This window comes from Prosopis cineraria, unplaced genomic scaffold (genome assembly GCF_029017545.1).
Source record: "Prosopis cineraria cultivar Desert tree isolate PC_DT_omini unplaced genomic scaffold, ASM2901754v1 PC4, whole genome shotgun sequence".
NCBI lineage: Eukaryota > Viridiplantae > Streptophyta > Magnoliopsida > Fabales > Fabaceae > Prosopis > Prosopis cineraria.
Genome location: NW_026555335.1, coordinates 6,537,597 through 6,560,315, shown reverse-complemented (window position 1 = coordinate 6,560,315; position 22,719 = coordinate 6,537,597). Strand labels below are relative to the sequence as shown.

Here is a 22,719-nt window from a genome sequence, read left to right as displayed (position 1 = left end):
TTGTTGCATGGATGGAACGAAACGACTGGCTCTTATCGATCTGTCCCTCGCTGGCCCAGATCTGAATTTTTGAAATTTGAACATGTTTATTAATCCGTTTATGCAGTTTTCAAGAAAGTCTCTCGGTTTTTATTATTTGTTTGTTTGAAATTTGAATCACTATAATTTAACGAAAGTAACATGTTAAAAGAAAAGCGAGAAATTTCCAGTCTGTTTAGATAATTTTTAAATTTATCACCATGGTAATCTTTTGCCTGCAGCGAAAGTTACCAGAGGGAGACTTCTACATTGACTTGGACTTCTTCTTGCTCCATCAAAACAATTACTTGGACATAATAATTATTACTCAACAATTTTAAAACCCATGATACCACAAAAAAAAAAAGGAACAGGAAAAAGAAAAATAAATGTAAAACATCACAAAACCCATAGATTTGATTCATAGTGCCTGTTTGGATAATTTGGAGAATCAATTTTAAACGTTAAAACCATGATTTTTAGAATTACATCCAAATATTCATTTTATATATGAAAATCAACCTAAAAATATGGTTTGTAGAATATTTTATATGGTTTTTTGATAATTTTTAAAAAATTATAATTGAAAACCTACAATAAAAAACATGTAATAGTAGCTTATGATATAACCGTGATTTTAAATTCATAATTGATTTTGACTTGTATAAGGTGCTTGTTTGGATTTGTATCTAGAATTAATTATTTGGACCCTAACCATGGTTTTGATTAAAAAAAAAAATTCAACACCCATTTTTTTCATGATCAATTATTTGGATGAAGACCACGTTTTTTGCCTAAGTTGGAGGAAGTAGCTTTTCAATTTAATTATACAGTCATATGCATTTATCATGTCTCAAGAAGTTCCACTTGCCAAATATGCCTAATGTGCCCCGGTGAACCATACATCCTTATTGTGTTATTGCAGCCTCTCGTGATCTCATCACGCATGCATCAATGTGATATCCATTTTCTGTCTCAAAATTTTTTTTTTTTTTGTGCTCATTGGTAATTTGTTTGGTTATAAGGAAATTAGTAGCATCAAGCTTTCAAAAATCTATTTTTATATCGGTAAACAGGGCTCATGTCCTCCTTGAGCCAGATTTACAAAATAATTTCCAGAAAAAAAAAGATTAAATGTGTTATTTAAGGAATCAACACAATTTTTTATAAATAGTTCACTTAACCAACTTTTTTTAATCTTTATAAAGTTTTATCAAATTTTTTTTGCTGGTCGATATAAATAGTTAAATATTAAAAATACATACTAAAGATTCTATATTCTGATAAAAATTACTAAATGTTAATATTAATATAATTTAAATTTCTATGATTAATCAAATATATAAGTTAAATATACTTGTATAGAGTTGAACAAATTTAATAATATTACTATATACACAACTTTATTATATTTTAATTTTTAAAAGCAATTTATTTTATGGTAATTTGTACATTTAAAATTACTTCTAACTAAATTATCCAAATATTTTTAATTTTATTAAAGAAAAAATATAACTTTGGATCCTTACACTTCGCTCGAGTTTTGCTATAGGTTCCTACACTTTTTTTTCTAATATTCTAGGTTCTTATACTTTTATTTTTTAGTGTTCTAGGTGTTATGTTTTCTCTTTTAATAAAATCAATTTCAAAAAACAATATCCAAACATTATCAAGTTATAACATAATCAATTATAATTAAAGTTAATTATATTAATTAATTTTTTTATAATCAATTAAATCCAATTGAAATTCAAACAGGCTCAAGGGTGTTTGGATAATTTTTTAAAAATTATAGTTTTTATATTTATAATTATTTTTAACATGTATAATGAGTGTTTGAATATTTTGATAAAAAATAATTTTAAATTCATAATTGATTTTAACATATTGTAATGCACTTGAATATATTTTCACAAAACCATAGTTTTACCTAATTTTTAGTTCTGCTTTTCAATTTTCTTTTTGATACTAATTTTTAATTTGATTAAAATCAATCTTATTAATCAAATTTATAAATCAATTATATATATAGTATAATATAATTAATTATATTTAAAATTAATCATATTGATCAAGTTTTTTCTAACGCATGGACAAACGACCCATAAAATTTAGTGTAAAACGACTGTCATAAAATAGTGCAGTTTAAGAATAAATCTTCCTATCTATTTTTTGTTGGCCAACAATCTTGCTATCCATTTCAAATCTAACGAAAATATTTTATTATAAAAAATAAAATAAATAAATCTAACTAAATTATTTAAAGTCAAATATACAAATAGCAAATCGCGCATCCTAAGTCCTTACAAGCATCATTCACGAGCCTAATCCCACAATTTAGCTTTCCAAGAAATTATGTCATATCAGAAAAAAGATTTCTTTTTGTTTGGTTAACAAGAAACGATTTATAGGTAGTAGATGATTCATTGTTGAAGGAACTGAGGGCTTGCAGGGGTAGGATTTGGAATGAGGAATCTAGAGAAAGGATGAGGGATATCACTGCAAAAATTGAAGAATTAATCTATTGGTGGCAGAGAGCAAGGCTGAATTTGATTAAGTTTAGGGACAAAATTCATATCTTTTTTTTTTTTCACAACACTGCCATCCAGAGACAAATAAGAAGTAAGCCGTTGAAGGCCAATAATGGTGATTGGTTAAAAGATATTGGAGAAATTGATGCTGTTTTTTTTTTTTTTTTAAACATCATAAATGTTTGTTCACATCTTCAAATCCGAGTAATATGGAAGAAGCATTAAGATATATTAGAAGATTTATTTCTGATGAAGATAATCAATTACTTGTTGCTACAGTTAATGAAGAGGAGATTAGAGATGCTGTTTTCCAGATAGGAGCCTCAAGAGTGCCTGGACTTCATGGCCATTCAGGTTTGTTTTTTAGTCCTCATGGCAGGACATTAAAAATGATGTTTGTAAAATGGCATGGGAATTTTTTGGAGAAGGTTGTAGGCTGGATATGATCAATAAAACTAGTATTGTATTAGTTTCAAAAAAATGATAAACTTAAATTAGTCAACCATTACAAACCAATTGGGCTTTGCAATGTGATTTATAAGATCATTGCAAACATTATGATGAATAGAATGAGAGGTTTGATGTTGAAGTGTGTTTCTCAACAGCAGAAGGGTTTTATCTCTGAATATATGGCTCAAGATAATATATGTTGTTCACGAGGCCTTTCATTATTTAAAAGGAAGGAAGGAGGGATCTAGAGTTGAAGTGGCTTTGAAGTAAGATATGAGCAAAGCATATGACGGTGTGGAATGGGAATTCTTGAAGCAAGTTTTTGTTGAAAATGGGTTTATGGGTTACTTGGGTAAGGTGGATTATGGAATGCATCTCTTCGGTTGAATTTGAGTTGATGATTGGTGGAAGAAGTGTTGAGAAGAAAGTGGTTGATGAGTGGCTATGCGTAGATTTGGTTCAGGAGTCGTTTTATTTGAAAAATTTAGGAGGTAACTTGTTTTCTCCTTAGTGTGTCGCCATGATAATAGGGCTGCAAATTGTTTAGTAGCATTTGGTGCTAAAGAAATTGTCCAACAGGATGGCTTAGTCAAGCGACATTCCCTTTATCAGATATCTTGCTTGCTGATGCTTCTGGGATTAAAGCTCCTTTTTTTTCATTGTGCTTGTAGGAACCTGGACAAATATGATATTAGCTAATTTCCTCTCTCCTCTCGCTCTCTCTCTCGATCTCTCTCTCTCTCCTCTCTCTCTCCTCTCTCTCTCTCTCTCTCTCTCTCTCTCTCTCTCTCTCTCTCCTCTCTCTCTCCTTTCTCTCCTCGTTTAGGTTTGTATCTAAGTTTCATTGCTTTCTGTTTTTTGAACTTATTGGTTGTACTTAGGTTTTTTTTATTGGTTGTACTTAGGTTTTATTGCTTTTTGTTTTTTGTTTTATAGGTTGTAGTAAGGTTTTATTGCTTTCTTTTTTTCTTCTCGTTGATAAGTGGGTGTAATATTTTTTTTTCTCATCAATAAAATTGACTTTTTTGGCCAAAAAAAATATTGATGAGCTTTGAATTTGTAAGACTTTTATTTACATCATACTTTTTATTTGTTTATTGAAAATTTGGTTTTTTTTTTTTTAAAAGCCCAGACGCAGTCTCGACATAAGAAAAATATTCACGCAAAAAAAAAAAAAAAATTCCGTTGTCGTGAACGAAATAATCTTGCCTCTAGAATCTCAGGTGGGAGTTGGGACTAAGGAAGGCTGTTTAGTCTATGGAGCGGTCCATGGTCTGAAGGGGGAGACCAGAACAGAACCATGATGGAGCTTTAGAGAAATATAGAACAGACAGATCCAAACCGTTACTTTGTCTCAATTGCTTCTTCGCTCTCCATTCTCTCATTTCTCATACTATTCACTCTGATCTACTCTCTTTTTCTTTTATTCTCATTTTCGAGGTATAATTCTCTTTCGTTTTCCCATCATTTCTGGTACATCGAATTCCTTCGTCGGCGGATGAGTTACTGATTGTGAAGACTTTTCCTTGTGTTCTTAGGATTGGCGGATCTTGTTTTGGTTTCTTTTGATCTTTAATTTAGCTGCATTTTCTTTTCGAACTGAATTATCTGGGTGGTGATCTGTGTGGGGGTTTGAATTTTGCTGTCAGGAGTATAGTCAAATAATGGCTGGAGGTGCTGCTGGGGGTTTTGTGACTCGAGCATTCGAGTCATTACTCAAAGAGTGTTCTTCTACGAAGAAGCATCCCGAGCTACAGAAGGCTCTTCAGACATACATAGGTTGCCAAACCTAGATCCTGTTTTACATTGCTTTTCTCTTCTCTTCTCTATTTCGGTTGTCGTTATGACCCATGCTTTTGTCTATTCCCAGCGATCTCTTATTCTAGTCCAATTAGTGGGAATGCCGGTGCTACTACTATGCTCATGGTTTCATTAATTGCTTTGTGGATTCTGTTTTCCCTTCAGATGTTACGAAAGGGGTGAACCAGATACAGCAGGCCACTCCTGCTGAGGCCAGTCAGGCTGCACCCTCTGCGGAAGATGAGAGGTAAGAGTCGCAGATTAATCTTGTTAATTTTGCATTTTTTTTTCCTGTTCTAACTTTTAATATTAGCATTGTCACACAAAAAAAAAAAAAGGTTATTATTGTCAAAGCTACTATAAAGCTCCGAGAAAAACCTGCTTTCTTTACTTTTTGGTTCTATGCATAATTTTATCATGATTTGAGAACTTTTCTTTGCATTTTAAGTTTACCATGTCATGGAGAAGGTGCATGATTCCTACTCTCCTATTAGTGTTTGGCTGCCTGGTGGTTCCATTGGGGAGTCTTTCTAGATGTTTTGTTGGCATCATTGGCATGTTAAGTGCAACGGTATTATGTTGCAAATCATTATAGTGAGAAATTATAGTTCTTTGAACATTGCCTTTTGATTTAGTCTTTGGAGCTAATAATAAATTAACTGCAATAGTATCATCAATTTTTTCTACTGTAAGCTGTTGAACAAATCAGGTAAAGGAAAATGAATCATACTTATGCGATGAGAGTGAGATCAATCCTTCCTTGTTGAATCTGGTCTTTGGAGATGTTTGGTTATAACATGTAAATATATATTTTTGTATTTGTAGTACGCTTGATTCTGAAGCTGGAGCTGTAGCTAGAACAGAAGCAGATCAATCACAGAAGGCTGAACATGTTATTGAGGAGCCAGAGCCTAGTAGCAGGCCTAAGAGTGGAAACATTACTGCTATTTTAGCTCATGCTGGGCATACTCTTGAAGGAGCTGATGCAGAGCTGGTTTTGAAGCCACTTAGACTTGCCTTTGAGACAAAGAACTTGAAAATTCTAGAACCCGCCTTAGACTGTCTCCATGTATGTGCTCACCTTATTAATTCTATGTCTTTACCCATTAATGGAAGGAGGGAGAAACACTTCTATTTCATCATTGACCATATGTTTTATATGTATATAAATGTATGTATGTTTGCTTAAATATACACACTATTGCTAAGATGTGACATATTCTTAAATCTTACAAGTAACCATGCATATTGATGGTAAAATGGAGAGAGTTAACTTGTTCTACTTAATTACTTTAAGCACAGAAACTTATTGCTTATGATCATTTGGAGGGAGATCCTGGGTTAAATGGTGGTAAAAATGTCCCACTATTTACAGAAATTCTGAACATGGTTTGCAGTTCTATTGACAATTCATCACCTGACAGGTACGCATCAATGTAATTTTTTTTTTTAAAATGCATTTCTGAATTCAAGTTTCTTATTTCACTTATTTAATCGGATGAATCAAATGTAGTACTATACTCCAAGTGCTGAAGGTACTTCTTACTGCTGTCGCCTCGGCAAAGTTCAGAGGTACTGTTATTTTGATAAATCAAATCCATTTTCTTGTGATGCTTGTCCGCTGTTAATAATTTATTACCTTGCACGGAACATTCTTGGGATCTTGCATATAGGTTTTAGTTTAATGTATCTTGTTTTTACTTTAGTTGTGGTAAGCGAAGTGAGTGTATTTTGTGTACTAGTAAATGGTTAATAATATATTGTTCATTAAAGTCAAACTTTTTCTCAAAAGGAGCCCGAATTTCATGTTTAATTAGAATTCTTTTTTATTATTCAAATATTCTTTTCATGAGTATCTTGCGTTCATTTTAATGGCTATTGCATTATCAGAAGTGAAGATACCTGTAAGAGTAGGTTTAACAGAATTTTATCCCCGTTTATCTTTCAATAACCTAAGGTAACTAAGGAAATTTGTTGATGACTTTCTCTCTTTAGCTTTCATTATTTCTGGCCAAAAAAAAAAAAAGCTTTCATTGTTTGTTTTGGCTGCATGTTGCCTTCATATTTGTTTTTATATTTGAGAAGTGAAAGATGATAGTTAGTTATGAGGCTTTCAGTCTAGAACTAGAATTCTCATTCCCATTTCTTTTTGTATACAATTTACATTCCAATTCTAGTCCATTTAAAAGAGTCCACTTTAATGCATTGACTGGAATCTTTTTTGTAAGCACCTTGCTTATGTGATACAGTAACAGGAGTGAACTGAAACTGAGAGGTGGTTGAATACAGTATAAAATTTCAGTCAACAGATCTACAAGATCTGGAATAGTTGGCTAATTTTCCTTCTGCCAAATTTATTATTGATTTGAAATGTATCGAAATGGTGCAAAGTCTGAGATAGAAACAGAGCCCTCCAATTGGGCATAACGCGGCAATACCTTATCAATGAGTTATGATGCTTCTAATTGATGATGATTGCATTTTAACGGAGAACACAGTGCTTTTAAACTGGGTTATTTCTCTGTGAAGGTCTGCTGTTATCTATAATCACTTTATTGCTAATTGTTTTTTTTTTTTGTGGGGGGGGGGGACGTTCTATGTTTTAGACAAAGAACTTAAGGGGCACATTACTGCTTCCTTTCTTGTGCTATCACAATTTATTTTCAGTCATGGCATTGGTTTGTTCAATGTAATCATACAGTACTCTGGGACTATAGATACATGCATGCTTCTAGCTGCGCTGTGTCAGACTGATTTTCTTATGGTCCTTTGCATAGAGAACTACTTTTTCTGCCATAACATGCGGTGGTTCTCTGCTCTGTTTTCTCTTTGTTTTAGTTTTTGGATCTTTTTTTCTATTTTTCTTTGAGTGTGTTTTTTGGAACTCATCTTCATATTATAATGCCTGTCCCTTGTTCAGTGCATGGGGAGCCTTTGCTGGGAGTTATTCGAGTATGCTACAATATTGCTTTGAACAGGTACTATTGCTTCTTGCATATTCTCCGAGGCCTGTAATATTAGTATTCACTACTTACCAGTTACATTCATTGCCTGGATATATAGCAAGAGTCCTATAAACCAAGCAACAGCGAAGGCAATGTTGACACAGATGATCAGCATCATTTTAAGAAGAATGGAAACTGATCAGGTGTGGAATTCAAATCCCTTGCATTTAGCATCTTTGGAGTATAACTGTAATGGCATGCCATTAGTGATGTCTATCAAAATATCCAGGTTGAATTTTCATCTGGATCTGGTGTACATTCAGAGGAAGCTTCATCAGAGAATTTGAACACAAAAATTGAGGAAGCTTCCAAGGGGGATTCAAATGACAAAGAAATGACTCTAGGTGATGCGCTTAGCCAAATCAAGGATGCATCTCCAACATCGCTTGAGGAACTTCAAACTCTTGCTGGCGGTGCTGATATCAAGGTGAAAGATGTGCATGTGTATTTCTTTTAGATAAAGTTCATTAAGGGGAGGGTAAGATATAAATGAGGATAACTGAGTATCATCCTAAGAAGATAATTGAGGATAAGATAGCTGTTAGAATCCTATTGAGTCTCACATTGGGTAGTATTAGATGTCTAAATAGGCCTATAAGTCTCGGGGTTTTGACTTCCTAACTGACCAGTCTTTTGGAAGAGAATCTCCTTTGGGCTTGCACAATAGCTACCTTGGATGGCTGTAACTGACAAGATGGATGAATGTGCTACCAAGAGTGGAGCTGTTGTGGATGTTGGCTATGAAGGGTGGGTCTCTGTAAGGATCCTGTCAAACCCCATGTTGGGTAATTTGGGATGCATAAGTGGATTTATAAGTCTTTGAGGCTCTTCCTAATAAGCTAGTCTTTTGGGGGAGATTCTCCTCTAGGCTTGTAACAGTAGTTAAAAAAAGTGCATATTATGTATGTAATAAAGTATATATTGTACCTTTTCTTTTACGTGTTGTACAGGGCTTAGAGGCTGTACTTGACAAGGCTGTGCATATTGAAGATGGTGAAAAGATAATCCGGTATGAATATGATATTGTCCTTTTGGTTTTACATTGTATATCTTTTACTCAGAGTAGATGTTCAGACTATTAGTCTTGTTTCTTTCAAGAGGAATTGATTTAGAGAGCATGGGTATTGCACAACGTGATGCTCTGCTGGTCTTCCGTACTCTTTGCAAGGTAGGTTGTCTGTTCATTGTGATATTGGAATCGCAGCTAACTCCTTGTTAACCTCTCTTTTGCTCTGTGCATTAATTTGGCAGATGGGTATGAAAGAAGATAGTGATGAAGTTACAACCAAAACACGCATATTGTCCCTTGAACTTCTGCAGGTGATGAAGTGACTTAATATCTGCTTCTGGCTTTTAATTTGATTAGTTAGTCAAATAATGCAGCATCATGGATGGGGTATTGTATTCCTCATCCCCAAACATGTAGAAAAATATTTGGCCCATCCTTGGGTCTGTGCCAGCGTGGTTAACAAAGTGTACCTCCATCTTTCTCTTTTGAATCCCCTGCGGGAAAATTTTCTAAATGAAAGTTGTTCACAAGTTGAGACTTGTTTACTTCAAATCAATTCATATAAAATCACAACCAAAAAAAAAAAAATTGGAATTCTCTGAAACACCAAAAGAATGCAATAGGGGTATCCATAGGGATATTTTACCTATCCCTATTTACAGGCATTCGGAAATAATTTCTTGACAGGAAAGAGGTTGATATATTGTTTAGCAATCTTCATTCTTCGATATTTGATTTTCAGGATTACCTGTTTTTGAAAGTTACTAGTTTGTTTGTTCCATGCTAAGTGTTTGATTGTTATCTCAAGGATCCTTTGTTTTCTTTTTCAGGGTTTGTTGGAAGGAGTTAGCCATTCATTTACAAAGAACTTTCATTTTATTGATTCAGTGAAGGCTTATCTTTCATATGCATTATTGCGAGCTTCAGTCTCACAATCCCCTGTCATATTTCAGGTTGTGTTTTCTTGTTTGTTTGTTTGTTTGTTTGTTTGTTTTTTTTTTTTTTGTTTTTTGAATCTGGTTATCTTTCCTCACTTACTTAAAGTGGTTTGTGAAACTTATGGTGATTATGTACTTTTTTGACAGTATGCCACTGGAATATTCTCTGTGCTGTTACTGCGATTCAGGGAGAGCCTCAAAGTATGTATATCATATTGCAGATGTTACAGTAGCTTCTTGCTACTGAAATACTGTTAATTTGATGGGTTTTTTTCTTTTTTCAAGGGTGAAATAGGCATATTCTTTCCCTTGATAGTTCTAAGACCACTTGATGGTTCAGAATTTCCAGTCAACCTAAAACTAAGTGTTCTTCGGTATAATGCTCTTCTTTTGCCAACTAGAAAAGTGCTGTAGTATGCATATTTATATATCTCTTATGTTTTCATATAAATCTGTTTTCATATCAAGTATGGATGGCTCTGCAGGATGTTAGAGAAAGTAAGCAAGGATCCGCAGATGCTTGTTGACATTTTTGTTAACTATGATTGTGATCTTGAGGCACCAAACTTGTTTGAACGAATGGTATAGTCTTATATTAATATTTTCTTTCATGCAATGAACAGAATTTAAGATTTTAATTCACTGATGAGCAATCTGTTTTTCAATTTTAATATATAGGTTACATCTCTATCCAAAATAGCTCAAGGGATTCAAAATACTGATCCTAACTCAGTTGCTGTGTCTCAATCATCTTCAATTAAAGGCTCGTCACTCCAAGTATGTGTAATAGATGATTTCTTTTATAAAAGTCACTATTTAACTGAGCTACATCCTAACTAAATTTGTCGGTGCACCTCTGCATTCTTTATCCTTTCAGGGTCTGGTAAATGTTCTTAAATCACTGGTTGATTGGGAGAAATCACATAAAGAATTGGAGAAGTTAAGAAATAGTAACCTTTATGAGGGGGTTTCAGCTGGGGACTCTGTAGAAATAAGATCCAGGGATGATGTAACCAGCGATTTTGAGAAGGCAAAGGCTCATAAAACTACATTGGAGGCTGCTGTTGCTGAGGTAACCAAATTTATGTGCTTGAAACTTATAAGGACCAATTTGCTGAACTTCCTCGTTTAATGCTCGGCATGCAGTTGGGGCCTAACTAATGGTTTTAATGATCTTTTAGTTCAACAGGAAACCAGTGAAAGGGGTGGAGTATCTAATATCAAATAAGTTGGCAGAGAACACACCTGCTTCAGTAGCTCAATTTTTGAAAACCACTCCAAATCTGGACAAGGTTGTAACTCATTTTTTATAATATAGTTTATAATCTAACACCGTATACAAGTTTGATTTGTAATATATAACGTAGCTTTTGGCTTTCAGGCTACAATTGGTGATTATTTAGGTCAGCATGAAGAGTTTCCCCTTGCTGTGATGCATGCTTATGTTGATTCCATGAACTTTTCTGGCATGAAGTTTGATTCTGCAATCCGAGAATTTCTCAAAGGGTTCCGACTTCCAGGTGAAGCTCAAAAGATAGACCGAATCATGGAAAAGTTTGCAGAGAGGTAACACCTGTTTTATTTTTTATTTGTCCTGGCTTTTGGCTTTTCTTTCCCCTTGACCAAGTAGGGTTTGATAGTCTGTCTTAAGACATAAGTCATCAAATAGATGTCATAACAAAAAAGTTAATTCTTAAGAATGACTGTGGGCCTATCTATAGGTTTCCTGAACAAATCTAATTGAATTGAAACTCACAAAGTTTAATTCAATGAAGACACGCCTAAGAGAATCCTAATAAAACTCTGCTAAGGGTTAGACTTAAAAAAAACACCTGAAATTTGCAATTACTGACCTTAAATCCAAATTATAATTACATCATTAATTAATTTAAAATATATTTTCCTATTTGTCTGAATTACTACTTTACTCCTGGATGTGGAAGGGTAGTTAAACTTGAAATTTGTGGTGTGCATATGCTGTTTATATGGAAACACCTCTGAACATATGAAAACATCTTGTGTGGTTTGAAAGAGGTATAGATACTACTACTATTACAACTGCCATCATCACTATCATTGTCCTTTTTTTTTTTGCTTGCCATTCAAGGAAAAAAAAAACACTTAACATGTAGCGTTTACTTTTTTGTTTGTTTAGAAAAAAACACAAGTTAGATTTGTGTATTATGGGCATTCTACAGTACATGTGCCGGATAATTTGATACTTTGTACTGATTGAGGTGATAATTTATTTGCATCTCTTGTCTGTGGCAGATATTGTGCAGATAATCCAGGTCTTTTCAAAAATGCAGATACAGCATATGTTCTTGCATATGCTATTATTTTGTTGAATACTGATGCACATAACCCAATGGTGTGGCCTAAAATGTCCAAGTCTGATTTTATACGTATGAATGCCATGAATGATGCTGAAGAATGTGCTCCTACAGAAATGCTGGAAGACATTTATGATTCCATAGTCAAAGAAGAGATTAAAATGAAAGAAGATGCATCTCTTATGGGAAAAAGCAGCAGGCAAAAGCCAGAAAATGAAGAGGGACGTCTTGTCAGTATTCTTAATCTGGCTCTCCCCAAAAGGATGTCATCTGTAGATGCCAAAGCTGAGAGTGAAGAAATCGTTAAGAAAACACAGGCTATATTCAGAAATAAGGGTGTTAAAAAGGGGGTATTTTACACTTCTCAGCAGATTGAACTTGTAAGGCCCATGGTAGAAGCTGTTGGGTGGCCATTGCTTGCTACATTCTCTGTAACTATGGAAGAAGGTGAGAATAAGCCTCGTGTTCTTCTATGCATGGAGGGTTTTAAAGCTGGCATTCATATTACGTACGTGCTTGGAATGGATACCATGCGCTATGCTTTTTTAACATCTCTTGTCCGGTAAATGATCCTTTCAACTTGCTCTCCTGCCATTTTAAATAATTGTGTAATTCTTTATTTTGACTTATATCATGCTTGGTGCATTGGCATGCCGTATGGCAACCTTGATGTTTATGAAAGTAGAACATATTCATTTAGTTCCTTAGTTGATACTTCAGGTTTACTTTCTTACATGCCCCAAAGGAAATGCGTAGTAAAAATGTGGAAGCCATGCGGACATTGTTGGTTCTTTGCGACTCAAACACAGATGCCCTTCAAGACACATGGAATGCAGTTTTGGAATGTGTTTCTCGCCTTGAATTCATAGTATCAACTCCAGCAATATCTTCCACTGTGATGCTTGGGTCAAATCAAATCTCCAAGGATGCTGTAGTTCAATCTCTAAAAGAGTTGGCTGGAAAACCTGCTGAAAAAGTATTTGTTAATAGTGTTAAGCTGCCTGGTGATTCAGTTGTGGAATTCTTCACTGCTCTTTGTGGTGTATCAGCTGAAGAACTAAAACAAACGCCAGCTCGTGTTTTCAGCCTTCAAAAACTTGTTGAGATTAGCTACTACAATATGGCTCGTATACGTATGGTATGTCTTTTATCAAATGAAGTTGTATGTCTTTTCTTTTTCTTTATTTGTTGTGGTCTAGCATAAATTGATTTTGGTATGATCTTCTACTTAGTTTACCTTTCAAATTGTTTATCACAAGCTATTGTTTGTTCCTTGTTTTCTATGTATTGACTCAAATCTTTTGACATAATAGCTCTTAAGTGAGAGGTGAGATGGGTAGCTGATCAACATTATATCACTATAACAACAACATCAAGTTTAGCCTCATTAGGTGGGGTTAGTTTCATGGATTACACGATGTCATTATGCTCTATCAACAACCATACTTTTTGGTATATCGTTAACTAATAGGTCTCATTTAACAACTTCATTAAGTCCTTTTTGATCTTCCTCTACCCTTCATAGGACTGAAGACCATATGTTTCACCCTCCTCACCGATGCCTTCCATAGCCTTCTTTGTATGTGTCCATACCATCTTAAACAATTTTCTATCATTTTCTTCTTAATAGATGTCATGCCTACTTTTTTTCATATATGCTCAATTGCTCATTACGAATTTTAGGTTTTCTAGTATGCTGGCACATCTATTTCAACACCTTCATCTTTGCTACTCTAACTTTTTGTTTTTGTTATCCCTTTAAAACTGTTAACATTTACTACCATATAATACAACTAGTCTTATAGCAATTTAATAAACCTTTCCTTTTAAGTTTATTGTGCACTTTTCAACAAGAAGTTTGATCCCACTAGGTGGGGTTGATTATATGAATTGCATGACAGCATTGTACTCTATTAATGACCAAATCTCTATAAATATTGTTAATAAGAATATCCCTTTTAATAATTTCATTTAGTGTTGTCTTTGGTCTTTCTCAACTCCTCTCTTCACAAGACTTAGAATTGTCTATTCCACCCTTCTCACCAGTGCATTGGTCTTTTTTGAACAAATAATGCATAGCCTTTCTCCATTTGAACCACCTGAATTGTCTTATGCATAGCGTTCTCATCAATTTCAGTGTCATTTTGAATAATTACTTACAATATCTAAACTTTTTCACTATTGGTATGATCCATCTCTAAATGTAACCTCTAAATCACAACTAACTGGCCTCTTATGAAAATTACAATGCTTTGGTATGATCCATCTCAAAATGTAACCTCTAAATCACAACTAACTGGTCTCTTATGAAAATTACAATGCATATCTTTTGTTTTACTTCAATTCAAGCAGAAACCCTTGGACTCCTAGATTCTTTTTCATAACTCAAGTTTGGAGTCTTCTCTTGACTTTACAATGAGAATTATATCATTCGCAAAAGGCATGCATTTGGGGATTCCCTTTTGTATATGCTTAGTTAGAACATCTAAAATAAGAGCTCAAAGATGATCCTTGATATAGGCCAATCCTTATAAAAAACTTCTTTGTTTCAACGCCATATGTTCTTACACTAGTTGTTTCCTCCTTATATATATTTTGTATGGCTTTAATATATGCAACACGGACACTTATCTTTTTTAAGGCTTTCAAAAGTACTTCTCTTGATGCATAATCATAAGCTTTTTCCGCATCACTGAAAAAACATGTGTAAATCTCTTTCGTTGCTTTGGTACATTTCTATTAATTCCCTTAGCAAATAAATCGCTTGTGTTGTAGCCCTTCTTAGCTTGAATCCGAATTGGTTCTTAGAAATACCACTCTCCAACTTTAGCTTGTGTCAACATTAGATTACTAATTAATGGTATTAATGCAAATATCATGATGTGAAAATTATTTATGGTGGCTTTTGTTTTAATTTGGATCATCAATTTGTGGTGATGATTGCATACCTTTCTCCTGTGGTACATTTCCTGATCATACACGTGCACACATGCATTTGAAAGCCTCTCATTGTGGAATGATACGGAGTGTGATTTTGCTCAAACCTTTTATCACCTTTAAGATGAATGAAATCTTATTCTTCACATTAAATTGTGAGCCTATTGCGTGCTTCCATGTAACTGTGGAGTCTTTTGATGCTGCTGTGAACGTGCTGGGGTATAACTAAGAAATTTGAAAATTCTTATTGATTTATCTTCCAGGTCTGGGCTAGAATATGGAATGTTCTGGCAAATCACTTTATATCAGCTGGGAGTCATCATGATGAGAAAATTGCTATGTATGCCATAGATTCTCTAAGACAGCTTAGTATGAAGTATTTGGAGCGTGATGAGCTGGCCAATTTCACCTTCCAAAATGACATTCTCAAACCATTTGTTGTCCTCATGCGTAATAGTCAAAACGAAACCTTAAGGAGCCTGATTGTTGACTGCATTGTTCAGGTCTGTCTTCATTGGTTTTCCCACATCGTTTCTTTTTTATTTTGGTTATTTTTTAAAATTGGCTTCCTCCTTATTTGTGACATATTTGCTAAACACAGTTGGTGGTTGTTTTTATTTCAGATGATCAAATCTAAGGTTGGGAGCATAAAGTCTGGATGGCGTAGTGTCTTTATGATTTTTACAGCTGCTGCAGATGATGAATTGGAATCAATTGTTGAGAGTGCATTTGAGAATGTTGAGCAGGGTAGGAATGACTTTCTTTGATCTTGCCATCATGGTTGCATGTTGCATTTTTGTGTATTTTGACTCTTGGTGTGTTTGCAGTTATCTTGGAACACTTTGATCAAGTAGTTGGGGATTGTTTCATGGACTGCGTAAATTGTCTTATTAGGTTTGCCAACAACAAAGTTTCACATCGGATAAGTTTGAAGGCCATTGCACTCCTGCGTATCTGTGAGGATCGCCTTGCAGAGGTTTGTTTGTTTTTATTGGGAATTTGAAATTTTATATCATTGTCATGTCTTGAGATTCTAATTATCCAAAGGAGGCTGAATGTGTGGATGTTGTTTCATCATCACAGCCAGTATTGTTTAACCAATCTTTGTATCCATGATGATGCATAGTCTCAGACTGCATCCTATATTATGGGTGATCCGTGATCCATGCCAATATCTTTGCCTTTCTGAGTGTATAGAATCTGAAGTTTAGATTTTAGAAAGAACATGATAAGACACCCTGGCTTAACACACACTAACAGCTCCAAGAATGAAAATAAAAAGGTCTGTAATGGCAGTGGAAGCTCAAACACTTGATGGACCTGAGAGAATGTGTTCTACAGTTCAAACAATTCAACTCAGAAACTGATTCAAGCCAAAACACACCGCAGTTACACAGCACAACCGCAAAGAGAGTTGATAAAACAAGGAGAAGCTAACTTTTTGAGAACCCAGCACTGTCCCAACTCTTCCTACCAAAAAGTTCTCCTCTGTAATAAAGCTGGTAATCTCTACTGAAATACTCTCTTGACCACCCCTTCTGACCATTGCAGCTTGAGATCCTCCTTTCTCCCTGTTCCACTGACTCTTGGATGTAGGACACTACAAATAATGGAGGAACAGAGGCAGAGAGAAGGAAAAGGAGGGAGATTTGGAAGAAATAGAGGGGGAGGAAAAGGGAGGATGATTAATGGTTAACAAGCCAAAATAATTTTATTAGCAACTGCTGGAGACAACTTATTAGTAACCTCGTGCACATGGTTTTGGGCTTACAATTAGTGGGCTTGTTTGGTATTTCTGTTAATTTATTGGTAGAATGACATTCGGGTGTTCTGTGGGAATTATTGACACTTTGGTCTCTTGAAACAATGACCCTTTTGAGATTGACAACCATGATATATTAACAGCTCTCTCTTTGGCCAAAAAAAAAAAAACAACTCTCTCTCTCTCTCTCTCTCTCTCTCTTTTTTTTTTTTGGTAGGGACCAAAATGTTAATAATTCCCTCACAAGAGACTCAAATGTCATTCTCTTTCTCCCTACTTTATTTTATCTATTTTGATTTTGTTATCATTTAATTGTTATCTGGTTATTTGATTTTAAAATGTTACTCCCTGATGGGTAGGGATTTAGGAAGGATGACTTTAGCCTCTTATAGCTCGCTTTTTATCTTTTGCTTTTATCATCGGAATAAGATGAACCTGGTCAGTGTCTTCCTTTTGAACTGATCGACATTTCCCAAATCAATATCTACCTATTTTCCTGCTACAATAACCAATCAAAAGCTAGCAACCTTGACCCTAATGACTAAGATTTATAGATATATAGCTCTTGGGATAGCTTTCAATAGTGTATAGATGAAAGATAATGTTAAATCCTAGTAAGAGATAATTTAGCTAATAACTAATGCTGTTTAAATGAAACAAAAGGTATTAGGTTTTACTTCCTGATCATCATCTTAATTAAACTATCATTTCCCATATTTGTCTTTAATCCCTAATTTACGTTCACAAATAATTAATATCTTTTCTTTTCTCCATTACTCTTCTAGCATACACCCTTGTTTCTACTTCTTGCTGTCTGCTCTCTGCTATATATATATATATATATATATTGGTTGTGGTATGTTGATTTGCTCGATAATTCCACGAAGATACAATTTTGTAAACAAGAAGTTCTAACTTCTGTTGATCTTTTGTGTTTATGGTAAGACAAAACAACCTTTGGCATTGGTACCATGTTGTGCAGTGCACTATCTGACCTGTAGAATGCACTAGATTTTTAGCAATGTTCTAGAAGCCTGGGCATAAGGATTCACAATGTGGAAATTTTACTTATCTTTTATCAATTGGTTTCTTTTCAAGTCATCACTCTTAGCGTTTGCTTGTTACAAAATCATGCACAATGTTTTAAATTGCTTGTATGCTTTAGGGTCTTATTCCTGGAGGTGCTTTGAAGCCTATTAACACAGACGCAGATGCAACTTTTGATGTGACTGAGCATTATTGGTTCCCAATGTTGGCTGGTTTATCTGATTTAACATCAGATATGAGACCAGAGGTGAGAAGCTGTGCGCTTGAAGTCCTGTTTGATTTACTGAATGAAAGAGGCAGCAAGTTCTCTTCATCATTTTGGGAGAACATATTCCATCGTGTTCTATTTCCCATTTTTGATCATGTGAGACAAGCTGGAAAGGACGGCGTTGTTTTTCTGATGATGCATGGCTTCGTGAAACAATCATACATTCCCTTCAGCTGCTCTGCAACCTTTTCAACACTTTCTACAAGGTAAACTAGAGAACTAAGAACATTATTTTCCTTGTGACTCGACTGCTTCTTAGCTGGGTATTCTAGTTCTAGATATGTAATTGGGGTTGTTCATCTTGATGCTAAGTTTTAATATGGTAAACTCAGTATGACAGCTGCCAGGACCTATTTGGTTCCTTTCATTGTTCAAATAGCAATATTAAAAACAGCTTGAAACCAATGTGTCTTTTTGCTAGTTGGTACTTTCTTCAGATTAGCGAGACTCTGAATTTCTCGGAAAGTGAAGAATAACACTACTGAAGTTCTTTGAAATGAATTAAGATGTGCTTCCAGTGAGGAGATTTGTTCAGTTGAGAGGTGAAAAAAGAAAACTAGATATTCTGAATCGTTTACTACAGATGATGAATATGTATCATGGAAACTTGTGAACAAGAAATTATATATCAAAACAGTTGATTTACTTGTTAGAGTTTCATTATTGGGGACCATTGAAGGTTCTTCTTTGAAATACTGTTTTTTAACATGTACATTTGCTGCTTGAAGACTTAATGCACTTACATCATTGATGCCTTAAACTTGAAGGATCTATTAACATCTTCAAATGAAACGAGGAATTTGAGTTCAGTTTTTCAAATTTTCTTGTCAATTATTTTACTGTGGTTGTGTTTAAAAAGATTACCCATGAGACAACTTTCTTCCAGGAAGTTTGTTTTATGCTGCCACCTCTCCTGGCTTTGCTGTTAGATTGTGCCAAGAAGCCTGATCAAACTGTGGTCTCAATATCTCTTGGTGCCTTGGTTCATCTAATTGAAGTTGGGGGACATCAGTTCAGCGAAGCTGACTGGAATACACTGCTGAAAAGCATAAGGTACTTTTTGTTTTGTTTTCTGAAGATGTTCTGTGATGAAAAACCCTTATTAATAGGGTCTGTCTATTTAACTTTGATCTTCAGCGATGCTGCATATACAACACAACCGCTTGAGCTGCTTAATAACTTCAGCATTGAAAATCTGAGAAATTATGGAGGCATAGATAGAAATTCAGATACCAATGCAGGTGATAGTCTTACTGTAAAGTCTATTGACATTGAGGCGGTGGGTGTCCGTCAGCTTAATGTCAATGATAATGGAAAACTATCCCCTCGAGCTTACTCAAGTACAAATGTTGATGGAGTTGAAGGTTCAGTGTTGCAAACAAATTCAGACAGATCTGAAGGTCAGGTTCTTCAAAATATACAGTAAACTTCATATTTATGCATGCTTTGCTTTTTGGGGATTATCAGAATGACATTAAATGGACATGGTATGCATTTTTAACATGATGGATTGCTATTTTCCCTTTTGAAAATGGTCTTTGACTGCTGTGGGTTTTGACAACAATGGTCTTTGACTTATATAAATTTTGGCCAGTGGTCCTTGATTGCTATTTTCCCTTTTGAAAATGGAAAGCCATGATGGATGTGAAATCACTAATTTCAACTTTCTTTCTACATTGAACTGACTTTAGAGCTGACTTTATTACTGTAGGCCTACCATCACCATCTGGAAGATCTCCCAGACTGGCAGATGCTGGAGGCCTCAAGCGGAATCAAACATTGGGTCAACGTATTATGGGAAATATGATGGACAATCTCTTCCTCAGAAATCTTACTTCCAAATCTCAAAGCAGAACTTCAGATGCTTCTCAGCCTCCTTCTCCAGCTGTGGTATTATGCTAGATATGATTATCTCTGCTCTTCTCATCTGTTTTAGAATTATTGTATATGGTTTAATTATTTTGATTTTTGATACCATTTTAGGTTACTGACGCTGTAGAACCTGATACCAAGGATGAAGAGAGTCCTTTGCTAGTTACTGTCAGGGGCAAGTGCATTACTCAATTACTGCTTCTTGGTGCAGTCGATGGTATTCAGGTTTGTCTACAATTGTTTTTCCTGGGGTAAATCTCACATTTTTGGGTTCCCTTTAATAGCTATATAACTGATTTATTTAATTAAAATGACTGGTAACATTCATTTTGAAGGTTTCAGTATTTGAAATAGGATATAATTTCTCTATTGGTCTTCCTATTATTTGTTTACTTAGTGAAGGTTGAACTTAAACTTCGAAGTGCATATTTATGTAAGAGTGGTTGTACTTCAAGACCCATCATGGATTTTGTAATTGGATGGTTGGTGTGGGAAGCTTTATTATCTATTATAGGCTGGAGCAGAAGTTTTGAAATTTGGGTTGAGAGTTCTATGAAGTTCTTGTCATTAACCATACAGTGAAGTTCAGTGTCAATGAAGGGGAGAGGGGTGGGTTTGGTACTTCCCTAGTGAACAGTTCTATTTGTTTGCAGAAGAAATACTGGAGCAAGTTAAAAGCACAGCAGAAAATTGCTGTAATGGACATTTTGGTGTCTCTGTTGGAGTTTGCTGCTTCATATAACTCATCCACCAACCTTAGAACCCGGATGCACCAGATGCCTGAGGATAGGTAGTCAATAAATTAATCTGTTTTTCTTTGCTGATTGTGTTGAAATTCCTCTATCATTGGAATGGAGCTCTAAATCACCTCAATTATTCTTGAGCAGGCCACCCATCAATCTTCTTCGCCAGGAATTAGCTGGTACTAGCATATATTTGGAAATCTTACAGAAATCAACTTATGGACTTGATACAAAGAAAGAGCAAATTCTGCAATCTGACAGCCTTCAAGAAGCTGATAGTAAAGTGGATGATGGCTCCAATATTGCCCAAATTTCTGAGGCTGAAGAGAAATTTGAAAGAATAGCTGAGGAGAAACTGGTTTCTTTCTGTGAACTGGTACTCAGGGAGGCATCTGATCTCCAATCTACTGCTGGAGAAACCCCTAATATGGATATTCATCGTGTCTTGGAGCTGCGTGCTCCTATCATAGTTAAGGTACAAAATTTACCCTTCATGATTTATATGAAAATTAAAATATATTTTCTTCATTTCTGTTCTCACGCTTGATGTTCTTGCTAAAAGCATCATGTATTATTACAGCCTGTGTAGTGAAATTTTGCCTTGGGTTTTCTCCTAACAAATTCTGCATCTTATTATTTCCCTGGGCCTGGAGGAAAAGTTCTATAGCTGTCTTAATTACTTACTATGTACTTTCCATGCATTCCCTTCAAAACTTTTTTCATCTACTTAAGGAGCTTGTAAACTATTGTAGTAGATAAAATTTGTTCAGCTTGTGTTTCCTTTGACGAGAGAATTGGACTATCTGTTTTATGTTTTCATCTTTAGCTTGCAAATTACTTTCACATGCAGTTGTGACTTTTAAGATTTCAGTCAGCAAGAACGTGGTTTATTAATAGCTGTTGATTTCAATGCATTTCACCTTTTCATTTGGTGGTTCGTATCATGAGATATTTTCATTTACGTATTCATTATTGTTTGCTCTCTCAGGTGCTAAAAACATGTGTTACATGAATAATAAGATTTTCAGAAGACACCTCAGGGATTTCTATCCCTTGCTGACAAAACTTGTATGCTGCGACCAGGTAATTTCTTAATTTTACAGTCATTGAAAGGCGGATTTGCTTGGTAAATTAGGGTGATTCAAACCTGGCATTTGACGAACTGCATGTCCAAAAATAAAATGGAAATAAAAAGCTTTAAGGCCATTATAGAGCGCAATTGCAGGATAACTAAAGTCTGGAATACTAGTAAGATTTAAATATCAAGTCTCAACCAGTCGCTTTTTTCATTGTAACATTATTCACGAACACGATTTAAAAAAACTACTAGGGCTTCTCTTTTCTTGATTTCGACGCTTGCAAGAGTAGCAAGTTGAGGGAAATGCCCCCTGATATGCTGACTTTTATTTGATTCGATCAGATGGACATTCGGGGAGCCCTGGGCGATCTATTTCAAGCACAATTGAAAGCACTCTTACCGTAGCTTCTGCTAAATGTCGCTGATTCTCGGAAGATCCGTTTCGGCACTTTGGTCTCCAATTTTCTTCGAACGGAAAATACTATCTAGGTTTCTTCGACCTGGAAGCGGGAAATACTATATTCTTTTGGATTTAATCTTCTACAGGGAAATTTGTGTTCGCCTAGACATGGCAGATCTATAGAAGACAGGCTATACAAATGTGATAATCAGTTTCTTCATCTATCTCCCTATAGCAGTTTGCGCGTCCAGTTGTTTGCACGTTAGCACAAGCTCTGATCGATAACCATCTCGAATCAGTTTTTGGTTGTTGTATGATAATAGTTGTATACGCTGGTAAGCCCTTTTATTCATGAGGTGTCAAATATTTAATTTTTTTTCTTCAATCATTCAAGAAGACCAAGTAAACACTTCCCTTTTGCCCCAACTATTGCAAATTTGTTTCAACTGTTTTGAATGTGGTGGGATACAGGAATTGGAGGACAAAAGCAAGAGCTTACGCCTTTTGATTCACAGTATCACGGGATTG

General features: G+C 35.0%; 1 protein-coding gene across 1 annotated transcript; it reads left to right on the top strand.

Moving 5' to 3' along the window:
- The first annotated feature begins 4,232 nt into the window (after positions 1-4,232).
- Positions 4,233-22,600, top strand: LOC129308587 (brefeldin A-inhibited guanine nucleotide-exchange protein 5-like). The gene is given in 34 exon segments (XM_054949812.1): positions 4,233-4,439; positions 4,649-4,778; positions 4,965-5,046; positions 5,625-5,868; positions 6,102-6,223; positions 6,313-6,371; positions 7,720-7,777; positions 7,863-7,947; positions 8,034-8,231; positions 8,755-8,813; positions 8,903-8,972; positions 9,056-9,124; positions 9,644-9,766; positions 9,899-9,952; positions 10,037-10,125; positions 10,237-10,333; positions 10,430-10,528; positions 10,629-10,823; positions 10,933-11,043; positions 11,133-11,317; positions 12,023-12,646; positions 12,805-13,222; positions 15,285-15,524; positions 15,645-15,768; positions 15,849-15,997; positions 17,949-18,222; positions 18,225-18,304; positions 18,985-19,151; positions 19,236-19,498; positions 19,810-19,988; positions 20,082-20,195; positions 20,624-20,760; positions 20,858-21,796; positions 22,134-22,600. Coding segments are annotated over 32 exon segments (5,286 nt in total). The 5' UTR covers positions 4,233-4,439; positions 4,649-4,663; the 3' UTR covers positions 21,261-21,796; positions 22,134-22,600.
- The last annotated feature ends 119 nt before the right edge of the window (positions 22,601-22,719 follow it).